This window comes from Tachysurus fulvidraco, chromosome 19, assembly GCF_022655615.1.
Source record: "Tachysurus fulvidraco isolate hzauxx_2018 chromosome 19, HZAU_PFXX_2.0, whole genome shotgun sequence".
NCBI classification, from domain to species: Eukaryota; Metazoa; Chordata; class Actinopteri; order Siluriformes; family Bagridae; genus Tachysurus; species Tachysurus fulvidraco.
Window position 1 is genome coordinate 18,461,429 of NC_062536.1, and position 18,932 is coordinate 18,480,360.

At 43.1% G+C, this 18,932-nt stretch overlaps 1 protein-coding gene across 2 annotated transcripts in view; it reads left to right on the plus strand.

The window, feature by feature from the left end:
• Positions 1-18,932, plus strand: part of sox5 (SRY-box transcription factor 5) — a 226,343-nt gene that overhangs the window by 86,283 nt on the left and 121,128 nt on the right. The window contains exon 5 of one of the 2 annotated variants that reach the window (XM_047803785.1): positions 4,288-4,357. The exons of the other annotated variant lie outside the window; for it this stretch is intronic. Within the exon in view, the coding sequence (XP_047659741.1) occupies positions 4,332-4,357 (26 nt within the window). The 5' untranslated portion in view covers positions 4,288-4,331. The remainder of the gene's footprint in view (positions 1-4,287; positions 4,358-18,932) is intronic. 2 annotated transcript variants of the gene reach the window in all.

Here is an 18,932-nt window from a genome sequence, read left to right on the forward strand (position 1 = left end):
CAAAGGCGCTCGTACGTTCTTTTGATCTTCCTGAGAGAACACAGCACTCAGCTAATGTCATGCAGTGTCATGTGTTTTAATCAGCTCTAAACATCGCCGTCTCGTTGCACATGACCGCTAGAGGATGACAATGGCCTTATTGTTAGAGTTCAAACACGTAAAAAGCTCATTGGCTTTTTTTCTCTCTTGACTAGGACAAAAGCGGAAAGGAAAGTAAGATAAAGAGCGCACTGATGACCTGGACATCACTGTTTCTCATCTCTCTCTCTCTCTCTCTCACACACACACACACACACACACACACACACACACACACACACACACACAGATTGTTCACATATTTTTGTCTCTATTCTCAATAAGAAAATGTTTTCCCCTCTTATTACGTGCACGTAAGTAGTTCCAACATCGGTCCGACCCGAACCCGAAAGCGGCGACGTTTTTCCTCAAGGTAATGCTCCTGTTTCACAGTCGCCACGGTTGCCATGGCACTGTTTACAAACACACTCTCCCCTTCCCAACCCTCCATGTCTACTTGCAGGGAGGTGAGTGCTATCGATTCACAATCGAACGCACATTACTCTGTTTGGAAGCTAATGCACTTTCGACAAAACCCAAAGAAAAAGAGAAAGGGAAAGGATAAAAAAAAGCGCACTTAGATGTACACACATCCACACACTCTCTCACAGCAGCAGGGGAAAAAAAAAAACAGTCGGAGAGTGCGTTACGTGGAGAGAGAAAAAGGCATCCATTGAGCAGAAAAGCATGTTCCCGGGGTGGAAATCAATTAAAATGAACTTTTAAATGATGTGACGCGACCACAGAGTGACTGTACAGAGGAGAGGCACTGCTGCGCTCAGAGCGAGCTCAGAGGTCCGTCTGTACCATTGACTGCTGGGAAAAGTGGTCCAGTAATAGCGAGATCAGTGGGGGCACTCAGGGGCGCAGTCTAGGTCCTGTTTCATTGTCCTCAGCTTCTAGGTTTTGGTTCTCTTCGGTTTGCCCGTGCTGAAAGGGATAGGTTCAGAATTCGGGATACTTCTTTGATAGCTTACTGTTTACTCGTTCTCATACTCATACTCTCACCATCATTTCACACCTCCTGATATTTGATATAAGTCGTAACGTAACTAACAGATGATCTTGAAACGATCGCCGTCTCGACATACGATTAATGACAGCAATCAAACCAAAGTAGACTGAAAATATCAAGAGGAATAAATATCTAAATAACACTGGTGTGTGTGTCCGGTCCAGGAGATAATCACACCTCACTCGTTCTCATGGTTTATTCGGACACCACTGAACTCCAGAGAAAACTGAACACTGAGTAATGCACACTGTCAGGATTTTTTATTTTATACACTCATTCTGTTCTGTAGCTGATCCATATTTATATTTATTTATTTATTTTAATGTTTATATATATATATATAATTTTTTTCCCTTCTTTTCTTGTGCAAGTTTTTTCTTTAATTGAAGGGAAGGGAGGGGGAGGGAAAACACCCCCTCCCCCCCCCACACAAACGGGGGGGGGGCAGAGGGGAAGGGGAGGGCGAGAAGGGAAAGGGAAGAAGGAGGGAGGGGCAGGCACAAGGGGAAAGAGGGGGGGGGGGGACGGGAGGGGGGGAGAAGGGGGGTGGGGGGGAGGGCGTGAGGCAGGGGGACGCCAGGGGGAGGGGGACAGGGGGGGGATTGAGGGAATGAAGAGGGGAGGGGAGGGGAGTGAGGGGAGGGGAGGGAGGGCCCGGATTGCTGGAGCGAGGTCCATTTAAATTTATATATATTCTCCCCTCCTCGGCCAATAAAAAAAAAAAAAAAAGGGACAGGGGCGAAGCAGGGATGGGGAGAAAGAAAAGGGGGAAGCGGGCCGGACCTCTCACACATTTTCCTTTTCTCTACAAATCCCCACACACACACACACACACACACACACACACACACACACACACACACACACACACACACACACACACACAGAAGAACCCTTGTACTTGTGCCTGTAATGATACTAATTCATTAGCTGCTCATGCAGACATGAGGTAAAAGTCTTGGCCCCCTTGTGGAGCTCATTTTATAGTTAAAAGAAAGCTGAAACACCAGGCGTTTTTTTTTTTTTTTCTTCCTCGGCTTCTGGAGTTGCTGCGTCACGCGAGCTGTATGATCGCTAGCAGGCTGTACCTGCTCGGTGCGTAGGAGCAGCGCCATTTCAAACAGGAGGTTCGTGTTAAATGAAACATGTTCAGTGCTTGCAGGTAATTACATCTACGCGTTAGACTTTAATTAGTCGACTCCACTGGGACCGATCCACTGACACTAATTAAACGTAGTCAATCCGAAGCTTCTCGCTCACACACCTCCCCCCTCCCTACTTACCCCCTCTTAGCAAGCTGCCTGCCAGGTGAGGCTCTGTGAGTGTGTGTGTGTGTATGTGTGTGTGTGGTCGGTCTGCCGGCTTCACAAAGCAGCTTTTAATCTCTCAGTGTCTGCCCTTTGACTGTCGAGTCCTCCTCATGTCCATTTCCAAGCTGGAGCGTGGTTACTGTACTTATTTACTGGCTCTCTGTTTGAGTCTGTTCTCATTAAGGCAGGCTTGAGCTTGAGGCCTAGCCGAGGTATTACGCACTTTCTTCCTTTTATTTAGCTACTATTTTTTTTACTTTGAGTACAAGCTAGGTAGTGGGGGGTGGGAGGAGTGTAGCAATGGTGGTAGGTGGGGGGTGGCAGGGTGGGGACAATGGCAGGGTGTGGGGAATTGATTTGAACCATACCTCGACTCATTCCTCAAACAAAACACAATGAAGTTCATTATCCTGGAGGCCTCGCCTCCCCTCCACCTCAGCCCCTTTCCTCTGGTCTTTCCCACCCCCCCTTTTACAAAGAGCCTTTCACGTCGTCTAAAGTCCTCCGTCTCAGCCTTACCTTCAACACACACACACACACACACACACACACACACACACACACACACACACACACACACACACATACTGACACAATACCCCCACACCCTTTGCACATAGGAACCCACCTACACTTACTTACAAGAACTGTGTCCTGTCGAACAGAGAGCAAGATAAGAAGCCACTCTGAGACAAAACACACACACACACACACACACACACACACACGGTTCAGCTCACACTCTTATCAGCGAGGCTTGATGTCTCCACGTAGGTCCTGAATGGAGAGCTATTCATCTCTCTTCCTGAGCTGAATGAACAGCAGATGAATTAAAAATGTAAGAAAACGGTTCCCAAAAAAAAGGACAAATTCTTCAGAGTAAACATACACACTGTTTACGACCCCAACGGCGACAAACCCCAAATATGTTCCAGAGGCATTTAGCTAACGAGAGCCATGCTTTCCCACAGGCCAGAGAACAAATCAAGCGGCTTAATTATGATAATTGGCTGCAACTTCCTTTCTGATCCCACGTGAAACAAAGCAAAGTGTATCGCAGAACGCTGTTCGGTTACAAGGTCGTCAGTCAATGGGCTTTGGCTAATTAGGGCAGATTGTAGGAGGACGATGGCGGGGTTGTGTATAAGGTGGGTGGGGGGTGACGGAGGGCTTTTGATTTCTCTTTGGACAACTGCAACGATTTTTGGGGTCTCGTTGTGTCATCACTGGATGGCGCAGGTCTAGGCTTAGGACTGGTTTGGGTTTATTTGGGTTTACAGTACCCTCTCCTGTGGAGTGTGTGTGTGTGTGTGTGTGTGTGTGTGTGTGTGTGTGTGTGTGTGTGTGTATCTTTGCACCACGTTAGGAATTTCTGACATTTGCCTGGACCTCATGAGTAAAACTATTTGTTGGTTTGTTTGTTATTGTTCCCAAAAACAACTCTAACCACAGTCGTAAGATTAGAGTTAGATCTTAGACAACAGAAAGTGAGATCTTTTTTTTTTAACCACAGTTTGTTGAATGAGGTTAAGGTTAGGGTTAGATTCTGGGGTGATAGAAGGTACCCATAGAAAGGCAAGACAAATGTGTGTGTGTGTGTGTGTGTGTGTGTGTGTGTGTGTGTGTGTGTGTGTGTGTGTGTGTGTGTGTATGGACTAGGACTGATTGAATTAAAGTAATTAGAGGCAGCTCACAGTGTCAGTATTAATCACCCTGCAGTCTCATTACGCGTCGCGCACATCACACCTTTCATCTCATAATCATCCCACACTCACCAAGTCACACAAATTAACCCACACACACACACACACACACACACACACACACACACACACACACACACACACACTAACCCTCATCCTTTTTTAACGACTGTGTTTGCAGACTCATCCTGCTGTTCAACACACACTCACACACACCGAAGGGGAATGAAGACAGCAGAATCTGAAGACAGGTGAGTCACGCTGGGAATTTTGGGAGCTGGAGTTTGTCTTGGACTTCTGTCCTGTTCCACTTCATGTCATTTCACCTGTCTCTCACTCACACACACACACACACACACACACACACACACACACACACACACACACACACACACACACACACAGACACACATGGACACGCATCAACATTTGTGTACTTAGCATTAGAGTAACACAAAAACATACACACAGTGTTAGTGTAGTGATGTACACACAGTGTTAGTGTAGTGATGTGTACACAGTGTTAGTGTAGTGATGTACACACAGTGTTAGTGTAGTGATGTACACACAGTGTTAGTGTAGTGATGTACACACAGTGTTAGTGTAGTGATGTACACACAGTGTTAGTGTAGTGATGTACACAGTGTTAGTGTAGTGATGTACACACAGTGTTAGTGTAGTGATGTACACACAGTGTTAGTGTAGTGATGTACACACAGTGTGTTAGTGTAGTGATGTACACACAGTGTTAGTGTAGTGATGTACACACAGTGTGTTAGTGTAGTGATGTACACACAGTGTGTTAGTGTAGTGATGTACACACAGTGTGTTAGTGTAGTGATGTACACACAGTGTGTTAGTGTAGTGATGTACACACAGTGTTAGTGTAGTGATGTACACACAGTGTTAGTGTAGTGATGTACACACAGTGTGTTAGTGTAGTGATGTACACAGTGTTAGTGTAGTGATGTACACACAGTGTTAGTGTAGTGATGTACACACAGTGTGTTAGTGTAGTGATGTACACACAGTGTGTTAGTGTAGTGATGTACACAGTGTTAGTGTAGTGATGTACACAGTGTTAGTGTAGTGATGTACACACAGTGTGTTAGTGTAGTGATGTACACAGTGTTAGTGTAGTGATGTACACACAGTGTGTTAGTGTAGTGATGTACACACAGTGTTAGTGTAGTGATGTACACACAGTGTTAGTGTAGTGATGTACACACAGTGTGTTAGTGTAGTGATGTACACACAGTGTGTTAGTGTAGTGATGTACACACAGTGTGTTAGTGTAGTGATGTACACACAGTGTGTTAGTGTAGTGATGTACACACAGTGTTAGTGTAGTGATGTACACACAGTGTGTTAGTGTAGTGATGTACACACAGTGTTAGTGTAGTGATGTACACACAGTGTTAGTGTAGTGATGTACACAGTGTTAGTGTAGTGATGTACACACAGTGTGTTAGTGTAGTGATGTACACACAGTGTTAGTGTAGTGATGTACACAGTGTTAGTGTAGTGATGTACACACAGTGTGTTAGTGTAGTGATGTACACACAGTGTTAGTGTAGTGATGTACACACAGTGTTAGTGTAGTGATGTACACAGTGTTAGTGTAGTGATGTACACAGTGTTAGTGTAGTGATGTACACACAGTGTTAGTGTAGTGATGTACACAGTGTTAGTGTAGTGATGTACACACAGTGTGTTAGTGTAGTGATGTACACAGTGTTAGTGTAGTGATGTACACAGTGTGTTAGTGTAGTGATGTACACACAGTGTGTTAGTGTAGTGATGTACACACAGTGTTAGTGTAGTGATGTACACACAGTGTTAGTGTAGTGATGTACACAGTGTTAGTGTAGTGATGTACACACAGTGTTAGTGTAGTGATGTACACAGTGTTAGTGTAGTGATGTACACACAGTGTTAGTGTAGTGATGTACACAGTGTTAGTGTAGTGATGTACACAGTGTTAGTGTAGTGATGTACACACAGTGTGTTAGTGTAGTGATGTACACACAGTGTTAGTGTAGTGATGTACACACAGTGTGTTAGTGTAGTGATGTACACAGTGTTAGTGTAGTGATGTACACACAGTGTGTTAGTGTAGTGATGTACACAGTGTTAGTGTAGTGATGTACACAGTGTTAGTGTAGTGATGTACACAGTGTTAGTGTAGTGATGTACACACAGTGTTAGTGTAGTGATGTACACACAGTGTTAGTGTAGTGATGTACACACAGTGTTAGTGTAGTGATGTACACACAGTGTTAGTGTAGTGATGTACACACAGTGTGTTAGTGTAGTGATGTACACAGTGTTAGTGTAGTGATGTACACACAGTGTTAGTGTAGTGATGTACACACAGTGTTAGTGTAGTGATGTACACACAGTGTTAGTGTAGTGATGTACACACAGTGTTAGTGTAGTGATGTACACACAGTGTTAGTGTAGTGATGTACACACAGTGTTAGTGTAGTGATGTACACAGTGTTAGTGTAGTGATGTACACAGTGTTAGTGTAGTGATGTACACACAGTGTTAGTGTAGTGATGTACACAGTGTTAGTGTAGTGATGTACACACAGTGTTAGTGTAGTGATGTACACAGTGTTAGTGTAGTGATGTACACACAGTGTTAGTGTAGTGATGTACACACAGTGTTAGTGTAGTGATGTACACAGTGTTAGTGTAGTGATGTACACAGTGTTAGTGTAGTGATGTACACACAGTGTTAGTGTAGTGATGTACACAGTGTTAGTGTAGTGATGTACACACAGTGTTAGTGTAGTGATGTACACACAGTGTTAGTGTAGTGATGTACACAGTGTGTTAGTGTAGTGATGTACACAGTGTTAGTGTAGTGATGTACACAGTGTTAGTGTAGTGATGTACACAGTGTTAGTGTAGTGATGTACACACAGTGTTAGTGTAGTGATGTACACACAGTGTGTTAGTGTAGTGATGTACACACAGTGTTAGTGTAGTGATGTACACACAGTGTTAGTGTAGTGATGTACACAGTGTTAGTGTAGTGATGTACACACAGTGTTAGTGTAGTGATGTACACACAGTGTGTTAGTGTAGTGATGTACACACAGTGTTAGTGTAGTGATGTACACACAGTGTTAGTGTAGTGATGTACACAGTGTTAGTGTAGTGATGTACACACAGTGTTAGTGTAGTGATGTACACACAGTGTGTTAGTGTAGTGATGTACACACAGTGTTAGTGTAGTGATGTACACACAGTGTTAGTGTAGTGATGTACACACAGTGTTAGTGTAGTGATGTACACAGTGTTAGTGTAGTGATGTACACACAGTGTGTTAGTGTAGTGATGTACACACAGTGTGTTAGTGTAGTGATGTACACACAGTGTTAGTGTAGTGATGTACACACAGTGTGTTAGTGTAGTGATGTACACACAGTGTGTTAGTGTAGTGATGTACACAGTGTTAGTGTAGTGATGTACACACAGTGTGTTAGTGTAGTGATGTACACACAGTGTTAGTGTAGTGATGTACACACAGTGTTAGTGTAGTGATGTACACACAGTGTTAGTGTAGTGATGTACACACAGTGTTAGTGTAGTGATGTACACACAGTGTTAGTGTAGTGATGTACACACAGTGTTAGTGTAGTGATGTACACACAGTGTTAGTGTAGTGATGTACACACAGTGTGTTAGTGTAGTGATGTACACACAGTGTGTTAGTGTAGTGATGTACACACAGTGTTAGTGTAGTGATGTACACACAGTGTGTTAGTGTAGTGATGTACACACAGTGTTAGTGTAGTGATGTACACACAGTGTTAGTGTAGTGATGTACACACAGTGTTAGTGTAGTGATGTACACACAGTGTGTTAGTGTAGTGATGTACACACAGTGTTAGTGTAGTGATGTACACACAGTGTTAGTGTAGTGATGTACACACAGTGTGTTAGTGTAGTGATGTACACACAGTGTTAGTGTAGTGATGTACACACAGTGTTAGTGTAGTGATGTACACACAGTGTTAGTGTAGTGATGTACACACAGTGTGTTAGTGTAGTGATGTACACACAGTGTTAGTGTAGTGATGTACACACAGTGTTAGTGTAGTGATGTACACACAGTGTTAGTGTAGTGATGTACACACAGTGTTAGTGTAGTGATGTACACAGAGTCAGAGTAATGTATTACATGAAGTCATGCTGATGGTGTTGATTATTTTCCTGTAAATGCACAGGTTTTTTTTTTAACACACACACACACACACACACACACACACACACACACACACACACACACACACACACACACACACACACACACACACTACACTGAGCAGTACACTGTTGTGGAGATCTGTATATTTACTTTAGCAGATACAGCATTAATTCCAGCTCAATGGGAGACTGTAGATTACTGAACAATCCTCAGCCTTTGTGAGAGACTAATGAAGTGAACTGAAGACGTTATTTATTTTTCGTGTAAACGCCACTGCGCTGAATCGTGTTACTCCATGTGACGGTTTGTCACGACAGCGTCTGCAACAGTGACATTCCTCGTCTTTAATTAAGCCCTCATTGTTGTCATAAGCAGACATCTTTAAAAATCCGGGCTTGACATTTATGTCTAAAAGATAATGACATCAATAATAATAAAAAAGAAGAAGATGAAGTGAAAGAAAAAAAACAAACATTATAACAACCTGATATCCAAACAGCACTGAGGTAGAGGTAGCTACCTCATTAGCTCCTCACCTGAGACTGATAACAAACATGCTAAATGTCTTCTTGTTTATTTCATCTGTGAATGTGAGGAAAACTTCCTAATAAGGTATGACACCAAAAAAACAAGGGGGAGGAAGACAAGCGTGGCTCCTTTTGAGTGTGAATACGTGTGTTTTAATGAATGCGGCTCGACTTAACGACGGCGAGAGACTTCAAACGACGGATTGATTTCTCCTCCGTGCTGTTTAATACGTGCTAATGCAAACGCAGATCCTTCAGACCTCACGAGTCCTCGGAGCTAAACGTTAGCGTCTTCCTTAACGCTCGTCCACGATCGAGGGGTCTGTGGAAACACCAGGAGGAGATACTCGTGTTCGATCGGTAATTTTTGGCAAAAATAAATAAATAAATAAATTATGGATTAAAAAAAAAAATTCTCTCCACGATTCTTTACAATTCTTCGATTATTTTGCAATTTGTTCTATAAGTGAACAAAAAGAGAGTTTAACAGATGGTATGCGGAATTTTTATTGTATCTCATGATTATTTTGTACTACGCTCGAAAACTACCCGAGAGTTGCTGAAAATTCCGACATGTTTCCGGTGTTGGTGAAATTTCACCTCGTAATTACGATATATTTCTGATGGGGATAGATGGATGGATGGATGGATAGATAGATAGATAGATAGATAGATAGATAGATAGATAGATAGATAGATAGATAGATAGATAGATAAAAAAACAGATGTGATAGATAGATGGATAGATAGATAGATAGATAGATAGATAGATAGATAGATAGATAGATAGATAGATAGATAGATAGATAGATAGATAGATAGATAGATAGATAGATAGATAGATAGATAGATAGATAAAAACAGGTAGATAGATAGATAGATAGATAGATAGATAGATAGATAGATAGATAGATAGATAGATAGATCCGAACCAAATCGACCGATTCGTTCAGTAACCCTTTAGATCATTTCATTAGTCTGAACCAGTGAGTTATTGTGATTAAGTCATCGTTTCGACCGCCGGAGGAAGTCACGTGTTTCACACCAGCAGGATTTAAGTGAAGAACAAACACGAGTCAGTACGTGGAAGCGAACGAAAAAGATTCGTTCGATTAAAAGATCTGTTCAGAAACTCTGATTCGTTTGTGACATTGTTCGTATTAACAAGCTAACCAGCTAATGTTACAGAGTTTATTTCCTTTTTCAACCCACCAACCTTCAGTTATGAACTTAAGCAGCTAATGTGTGCTAATGTTCATTCATCTGAGGTAAAATCCACTAGAAACTCGTAGCGAGAGCGACATTCTGACATGACATCAAACTCCTGTTCGAAATTCCTTGTTGGAAGTCGGAATTATGCACTTTAAATGTCTCCTGGACATATTTATTACCTCACAATGTCAGTTTGTGTTATTTCACTATGTTTATATTTTGCTAGCAATTCGGTCGCTAGATATCTCAGAGGCTAACTAGTCAACTATTATAGACAGAGTGGGATTAAAACTGTTAGCTAAGATTATGTTATATAATGTTAGAAAGGATGCTAATCTAAATCTAAATAAAACTCTCTCTCTCTCTCTCTCTCTCTCTCTCTCTCTCTCTCTCTCTCTCTCTCTCTCTCTCTCTCTCTCTCCCTGTTCTAGCTGTGTATACATACAGGTATCTGATAGCATGTGATATGTGTGTGTGTGTGTGTGTGTGTGTGTGTGTGTGTGTGTGTGTGTGTGTGTGTGTTTCACATGCTGGTGAGAAGCAGATCATTATGTGCGCCTGCATTGGAGTCATTTTTATTTAAGAAACCAGACAATGGGCTGTTGATTGAGGGGAAAAAAGGAGGAGGTTGACAATGGGGTTCTGTGCCTTCGAATGCAGCACCATTCTGCCCCTTCGGCTTTAAAAAAATGTTAAAAAAAAAAGGGCCCGGTTCATTGTGGCCGCGTCGAGACGCACACACACACACAACGGGGCGAGAGGGAAAAAAAAAGCAGTGCTGCTTAGGAGGAGGAATATTTTGCCGTGGTATGTCATTATTTTGCAAATTTCTATTATCTCATCATGTTGTCTTCATTGTAATTGCGGCTAATTAGAAGGCTAGTTAGAGGCCCGGGCTTTGAGGCCCGGCTTTGGCGTGAATGGCGCGCCGCGATTAGCCCTCTCCACCGGAGGAAGCAGAGAAAAGAGAAAGAGATTAATCCGGTTACCTTGGCGACACTCGCTTCCATCTGCGAGGAACAATGCAGTTTTGTTTCTTTGGATCAGTCGGGATCAACAGAACGGCGAGCTCTCGGCCCGAACAATGCCGAATTCTGTCTAACTGGCTTCCACCCCCCACCTCCACCACCACCACCAACCCCCTATTCCACCCCCAACCCTCCTCCACCCTAAGTGCTTCCCTCTCTCTTTAATACACTCCTCCTTTTTTTCTTTTCTCCACGTCCATCCTCCTCTGCACCTCTTCTCGGTTCTCATCGGACGTCTGATCTCTCGACGCCTCTGACAGTGTGTGTGTGTGTGTGTGTGTGTGTGTGTGTATGTGCGTGTGTGTTGTGGTCGCTCAGGACCAGGCGGAGATTTGTCAGAGTTCACGACCTTGTCACACACATCCTGGAGCTTCATCCCCAAATCCCTCCTCTGGGCAGAAAAGCTCTTAATGAAATAATACACCCGAGCGCAGACCCGGATGCAGAGCTGCTCCGGGTACGTCGAGCAGCGAGCCGTGAGTCGTACAGTAGACATGTTTTGCTTGAGGTAAACGACACACTTTTTGTTGTTCTTCACTGGTATAAAAAACACTCCTAAGAACAATGGAAGCAAAAAGATCAAAGCGACCCCTGTTGATCGCACGTGACCTCTTGGTTGTGATGAGGAGTTAGATAGAAAACAAAAAAGAAAAAAATATCTCTCCATCTGCTGCTCTGTGGAACCAGAGAGAGAGAGAGAGAGAGAGAGAGAGAGAGAGAGAGAGAGAGAGAGAGAGAGAGAGAGAGAGAAAGAAAAAGAGAGAGAGAGAGAAAGAGAGAGAGAGAAAGAGAGAGAGAGAGAGAGAGAGAGAGAGAGAGAGAGAGAGAGAGAATCAGGAACGATTGAGAGAGCGGTAGTGACATCTGGTCCCATGGGCACAACAGTCGACAGTAAAAAATCCATGCAGATCTCACACACACACACACCCATGCACACACACACACACACACACACACACACACACACACACACACACACACACACACACACACACACACACAGTGTGCTAGAAGACAGCCAACAGTAACCATACCGTTTGCAGTAAAAGTCTCTTTACCCTTCAGATGTACCACGTCCACGTTTGTTCTCACAGCAGGTGAAGATTTCATCCTTTCTCGACTCACGTGTTTGTTATAAAACCCTCATCATCATCATCATCATCATCATCATCATCATCAGTATAATTATCACCGGTGTGTTCAGACTGAACACTGGCTCGCTTGCTCATACACAGTAAGGTGTTACTAACACCCCAAAACATATTTCCCATAATGCACCAGCTGAGACGCTACAGACAGTCGGGCAGAGGGAGAAAGGTGTAACTGTTCGTTTATTTATTAGTTTGTATATTCGTTTGTTCGTTCATTCCTTCACTCATTCATTCGTTTGTTTATTCGTTTGTTTATCATACATTTATTTGGATCTTAGAAGTGTTTCATTGCTCTCCGGAGATTCTACATAAACTCTTTAAAGGTTCTACTGACAGAACCCCAGGGTCCGATCTGGAACTCCAAAGTGTCTGACTGGCGCCGAGGGGCCGATTCTGATCTGATGTTAACCTCAAATCCTGCACTGGTGTTAGATCAGATTTTACATCACATCTGATTCATTCCACTGACAGGTGACAGATAGAGGCATGGATGGATGGATGGATGGATGGATGGATGGATTGATGGATGGATGGATGGATGGATGGATGGATAGATAGATAGATGGATAAGTAGATAGATGGATGGATGAATGGACAGATAAAAAACAGATGTGATGATAGATAGATAGATAGATAGATAGATAGATAGATAGATAGATAGATAGATAGATAGATAGATAGAAAACAGATGTGATGATAGATAGATAGATAGATAGATAGATAGATAGATAGATAGATAGATAGATAGATAGATAGATAGATAGATAGATAGATAAAAACAGATGAGATAGATAGATAGATAGATAGATAGATAGATAGATAGATAGATAGATAGATAGATAGATAGATAGATAGATAGATAGATAAGGTCTAATATAATAAATGCCTATAACAGAGACTCACTGCTTGAGAAATTGTTTCTGTTTGAGTTTGTTTCGTTTTCTTATCAACTTTTACCTGCTGTTATGAAACTTTGCTTAAGAGAGGAAGTAGAGTCGAGGGAGAGAGGAAGTGTGTGTGTGTGTGTGTGTGTGTGTGTGTGTGTGTGTGTGTGTGTGTGTGTGTGTGTGTGTGTGTGTGTGTGTGCTTATCTCTTTACCAAACGTTTTCCCCACCTCTCCTTCCCAGCGCTGTCAGCCCGCGCGCCCGACGGTACACCACTCCTAATGTTCCCATGTCATCTCTTTCCAAATCTCTTCAAAGGTTCTGTGGAAAAGATTGGCGCCGTCTTTTTCCTCGCCGGGTTTTGGCTCGAGGTGGCAAGGAGAAGCAGAAGGAGGCAGCGAGAGAGAGAGAAAAAGAGAAAAAGAGAAAAACACACAGAGAGACAAAGTGTGTGCTTTAAAAAAAAAAAAGAAAAAAAAGGCCTCTGTCGAGCTGCGTTTTCAGATGTGACTCCAATTGCACACATCTGCTGCGAGCGGCGCATCTGTTATTTAGCGACTGAAGAGCTGACAGCAAACATCCTCATTATTGTAGCGCCGCTCTTTATTCATTCATTCTCTCTCTCTCTCTCTCTCTCTCTCTCTCTCTCTCTCTCTCTCTCTCTCTCTCTCTCTCTCTCTCTCTCTGTCACCAGACACACAATGGCTAATCATCTGGTGTGCTTGGAGTGCCGGTATTGTTGAGGAGTAAATTGATGGCTTGATGTACTGTGGCCTTTTTTTTCTCTCCTTCCTCGCAGTCGTCGCCTCGTCTTATCGGTGAGGCTGCGGGCGGAGACACACGTGACGGAGGTGACACTGTAACGGTTTTGATTCTTCTCCACGTTCTCCTTCTCAGAAGAAGTTCGTGAGCCCCATCAAGGCCGTCGACGTTTATCGCACGGTGTCTTCGATCGATGCACCGTAGACGCTGTTGTTTAGTTTCTCATGTGAGAGCTGCTGGAAGGACAAACACACACAAACACACACACACACACACACACACACACACACACACACACACACACGTACTTTTCACAATTGTCTACCAACAAAGTTTCCGTGGGTTCGACTGAGTGAGTGAAGAGTGACGGCTTCGGAAGTCACATTTGCCTGGAATTTAGGTGAAGGATATGAATGGTAGATGTGTAGCAACCAGAGATGGGAAGCAACGGAGTAAAAATACTTCCTTACTGTACTTAAGTACATTTTCCTGGTATCAGTACTTTACTCCAATATTTATTTTTCGGACAACTTTTTACTTTTACTCATTACATTTGTACACAAATATCTGTACTTTTTACTTTTCAAATCGGACTCATTACTTTTAGTATTATTCCTTCTCATTGGGCGCTGTTTCCTGCCTATCATCCTATCATTGTGCGGCTTTTTCCCCATGTGACTGGTGTACTGTATTATTTACTGCCTGTCAGACATAGAGCACTATTCGGACGGGATTAGTTTTACGTGGGGACGTGGAGTAATGCAATTTTACCTCAGGACGTCTGTAATATTAATTGGCCAATTCGCACGGGACAAGACATCTCAGTAAAACTAGCAGAAGTGGGAGGGGTAACTCGCTTTACTCACCACAGTAACCTCCTTGTCGTCATGTGCGTATGACGTCGCTTCCTGTTTCATGCTTGCAAAACACGCTAAAAACAGGAAATGACGGAATTTTACCGTACATATTTACAGCGGGTCGATTCGGACGGGATCAGTATTACCTGAGGTAATTTTTCCGGACCTTTTTACAGAAGGTAAAAGTGACATTGTCCGTAATGATTACCGAGATGGCACATTCGGACGGGAATAAAATCACCGAGAAGCTCTGGTAATAATTACTTTACCCCCCACGTCCCCACATAGAACTAGTCCCATCCGAATAGGGCTTAAGGATAGCGGAGCTAACAATGAGCAGCGCCTACAAAAGGAATGGCTAATGTTCATTCAGAGGGAGTCACCGATGTTAAAGTAACTAACAACGAGGACATTCCTGAACACACATGGCCATATATGAGGGAGATGTTTGTAATAATCGGCGTCAAAAAGGATTCCTGGCGAATGCGTTGCGAATTGTGTCACCCAGGGGCGGTTCTAGCCCTTTTTTAGGGTGGCTTCAGCCCCCTGTCTGTAATCTCAGCCACCCTAAAACTATAAGTATAATTTTTACTTCATAAATAAACAATAAAAATGACGTTAAAATGCAGGACGTGTCGTCGATGGGAAAGAAAATTATTTATCAGTTTGTTCCAAGAGTGATTTTTTTTTACTTTGCTTTAACACGCGTGTGTTGTAGTGTTTCAAAAGTGCGTCTTCAGCTGTCTGCTGTATTAGAACAGAAAAGCACAGGTACGCGCAGCGTGCACGCGCAGTCAGAGCTGGAGGCGTTTATCTATAACGTTAATCGGAGGAAAGACGCAAAGACGGCAACCAAAAGCAGTGAAATGTCACTATTCTTATTACCAAAGTTGTCATATAATATATAATATAGAACTCTTCTTGTTTTAAATTCTCACTGAGGGCTAAAAACCCCCTAAAGATGAAACCCTAGAACTGCCCCTGGTGTCAACCCCAAAAAACACGAGGTGCTTAATTTAATTAACATTAATTTTGTCATTTGTAAAACATCACAATAATTTTGAGTTGTTTTCAAGGACAGAGCTGGAATCTCCCTACAGTTTGGGATATGGCCTTGGTGATACACTTGGTATACATTATATTTCCAAAAGTATTGGGTCACCTGACCTCTGACCTTTCCTGCTATACGTGGTTGTTTTCTGATCTCATCCCTACTGAACACCTTTGGGATGAATGTGAACGCTGACTCCACCCTACCTCACCTACACCAGTGCCTGCCTTTTGTAACACTCTTGTGGCTGATGAACACAAATATCCATCAGCACACTCCAAAATTATACATACACACACACACACACACACACACACACACACACACACACACATATATATATATATATATATATATAAAACATGAGGTCCAGTTACCAGCATGACACTAAACAGGTAGTAGTAACGGCAACTTTTTACTTAAGTACATGTCAGAGCCCAAACTTCTTTACTCTGACTCGAGTAAAAGAGTGTAGTCACTACTTCTACTTTTACTGGAGTCTTTTAAAAAATGAGTATCTGTACTTCTACTTGAGTAAAGGATGTGTGTACTTTTGCCACCTCTGGTAGCAACTGAGGAAAAAGTCTTTCTTTCTTTCTTTCTTTCTTTCTTTCTTTCTTTCTTTCTTTCTTTCTTTCTTTCTTTCTTTCTTTCTTTCTTTCTGTTCTACACATCATAGCACAGCGAGCTACATGGCAGCTATTAACTAGCTGGAGCTGGGGGTCTGAATTTCTGAGTTGCCTAGCAACAGTCACTCGAATAGTGAACGTGACGTATTTTTCGTATATATTTCTTTTTTTGTCAAAGGTTTCTTAAGTTGCCTTTTCTTTTCTCTTCTCTTCTCTTCTCTTCTTTTATATCATCTTCTCTTCTCTTCTATTCTCTCATTTCATCTTCTGTTTTCTTGTCATCTCATTTCTTATCTTTGTCTCTTTTTGTCTCATTTCTTTTCTTCTTGTCTCATCTGATCCAATCACATCTCATCCCTTCTCTTCTTTTTTAATTTCATCTTCTCATCTCATTTCTTTTCTTCTTTTCTCTTCTCGTCTCATCCCTTCCCTTTTGTCTCTCCTCCTATTCTCTCATCTCGTGGTGTCTTCTCGTCTCATCTAAACTGTTCTCTGCTTTCTCTTCTCTTTCTGTCAGGTCTCGTTTTACCTCCTCCCATGCCCTCTCTTTTCCTTTCTATTCTTTTCTTCTCTTCTTTTCTCTGCTCTTCTCTTCCTTCACCTCGGGTGTTATATATAAGCTGTAAACTAAGTATTGGCACCTTACTAGAAATAACAGTGCTTCTGCTGTTGTGAAGATTTTGGCCGGTGTACCGGACGTAGTCCACAGAGAGCATCTAGATCATAAGCATGACTGATCATTTGCGTCTCATCTTCATAATACATTCATCTAATCTAATAATCATGGCACATCAGAGAACATCCAGCTCCTGGAAAAAAAAAAAAAACAGACAAAAAAAATAATTTTTTTTAAATGTTGGGTCAGGAATCAGGAAAATGTGTAATAATACACACGTATGTGCGAACGGGACGTCCGGGGAGATCGCGCTCCAAGAGGGAATACGGAATCATTGAATATCAAAGCATACGTCTTAATGAGGAAGGAGAGCACGGAGCGCAGGAGAGACGAGTGGAGGAAAACGCGTAGAGGATGAATGAAAGAGAAAAGAAAAGAAAAGAAAAGAAAAGAAAAGCTGGGTCAAAACCTCATGAAGCTATTCGTTGGAGTAGGTGCGTTTTCAGCGCCAAGCCTTTGTGTGGTTGTGAGAATGGGGTGAGGGTATTGTCCCACACACACACACACACACACACACACACACACACACACACACACACACAGAGCACTTGGCGATGCCCTCTGTGCCATCTGTAGCCTGTGCCCTGTGCCACCACCCCTCCTCCAACCAAACTGTTCTGCATTGATGGGCTTAACCATCTGTATGCCAGGCGGGAGCGCAGGAAATGGGCACTGTGCTACACACACACACACACACACACACACACACACACACACACACACACAATGCATACATGGCCTTGTGACATGTCGTACACCCTGTCACAAAAGCCTAACAGACTGTCTCACGGAAAAAAGCCATTGAAAACAGAAGAGAAAAGGCATCAGTGTGAAACTCTCACACAAACTGAGCGTTTTTGTTTCTTTCTCTGCTACTCGACATTCATCATCTCTTACCTCGTTAACTTGTCTGTTTCCTGAGATACGTCTCGAGTAACCGACCGACGTGATGACGTGATGTTTTCACTTGCGTCAGCTAACATGATGTCCCACAGTAGAGACTGTGAATCAGAGACCGAGGATAACAGACTGAGGATAACAGACTGAGTATAACAGACTGAGGATGAGAGGATGAAGATGAGAGGATGAGGTTCAGAGACTGAGGATGAGAGACTGAGGATGAGAGGATGAGGTTCAGAGACTGAGGATGAGAGACTGAGGATGAGAGGATGAGGTTCAGAGACTGAGGATGAGAGACTGAGGATGAGAGACTGAGGATCAGAGACTGAGGATGAGAGACTGCAAACACGAGTGTGTGTGAGGGGTGAAGAGTGTGTGTGTGAGGAGTGAAGAGTGTGTGTGAGGGGTGAAGAGTGTGTGTGTGGGGTGAAGAGTGTGTGTGAGGAGTGAAGAGTGTGTGTGAGGGGTGAAGAGTGTGTGTGTGAGGTGTGGAGTGTGTGTGTGTGTGTGTGAGGAGTGAAGAGTGTGTGTGAGGTGTGGAGTGTGTGTGTGTGAGGGCTGAAGAGTGTGTGTTTGAGGGGTGTGTGGGATGAAGAGTGTGTGTGAGGGGTGAAGAGTGTGTGTGTGGGGTGAAGAGTGTGTGTGTGGAGTGAAGAGTGTGTGTGTGAGGGGTGGAGTGTGTGTGTGTGAGGAGTGAAGAGTGTGTGTGAGGTGTGGAGTGTGTGTGTGAGGAGTGAAGAGTGTGTGTGAGGTGTGGAGTGTGTGTGTGAGGGGTGGAGTGTGTGTGTGTGAGGAGTGAAGAGTGTGTGTGTGAGGGGTGAAGAGTGTGTGTGAGGTGTGGAGTGTGTGTGTGTGAGGAGTGAAGAGTGTGTGTGAGGTGTGGAGTGTGTGTGTGAGGAGTGAAGAGTGTGTGTGAGGTGTGGAGTG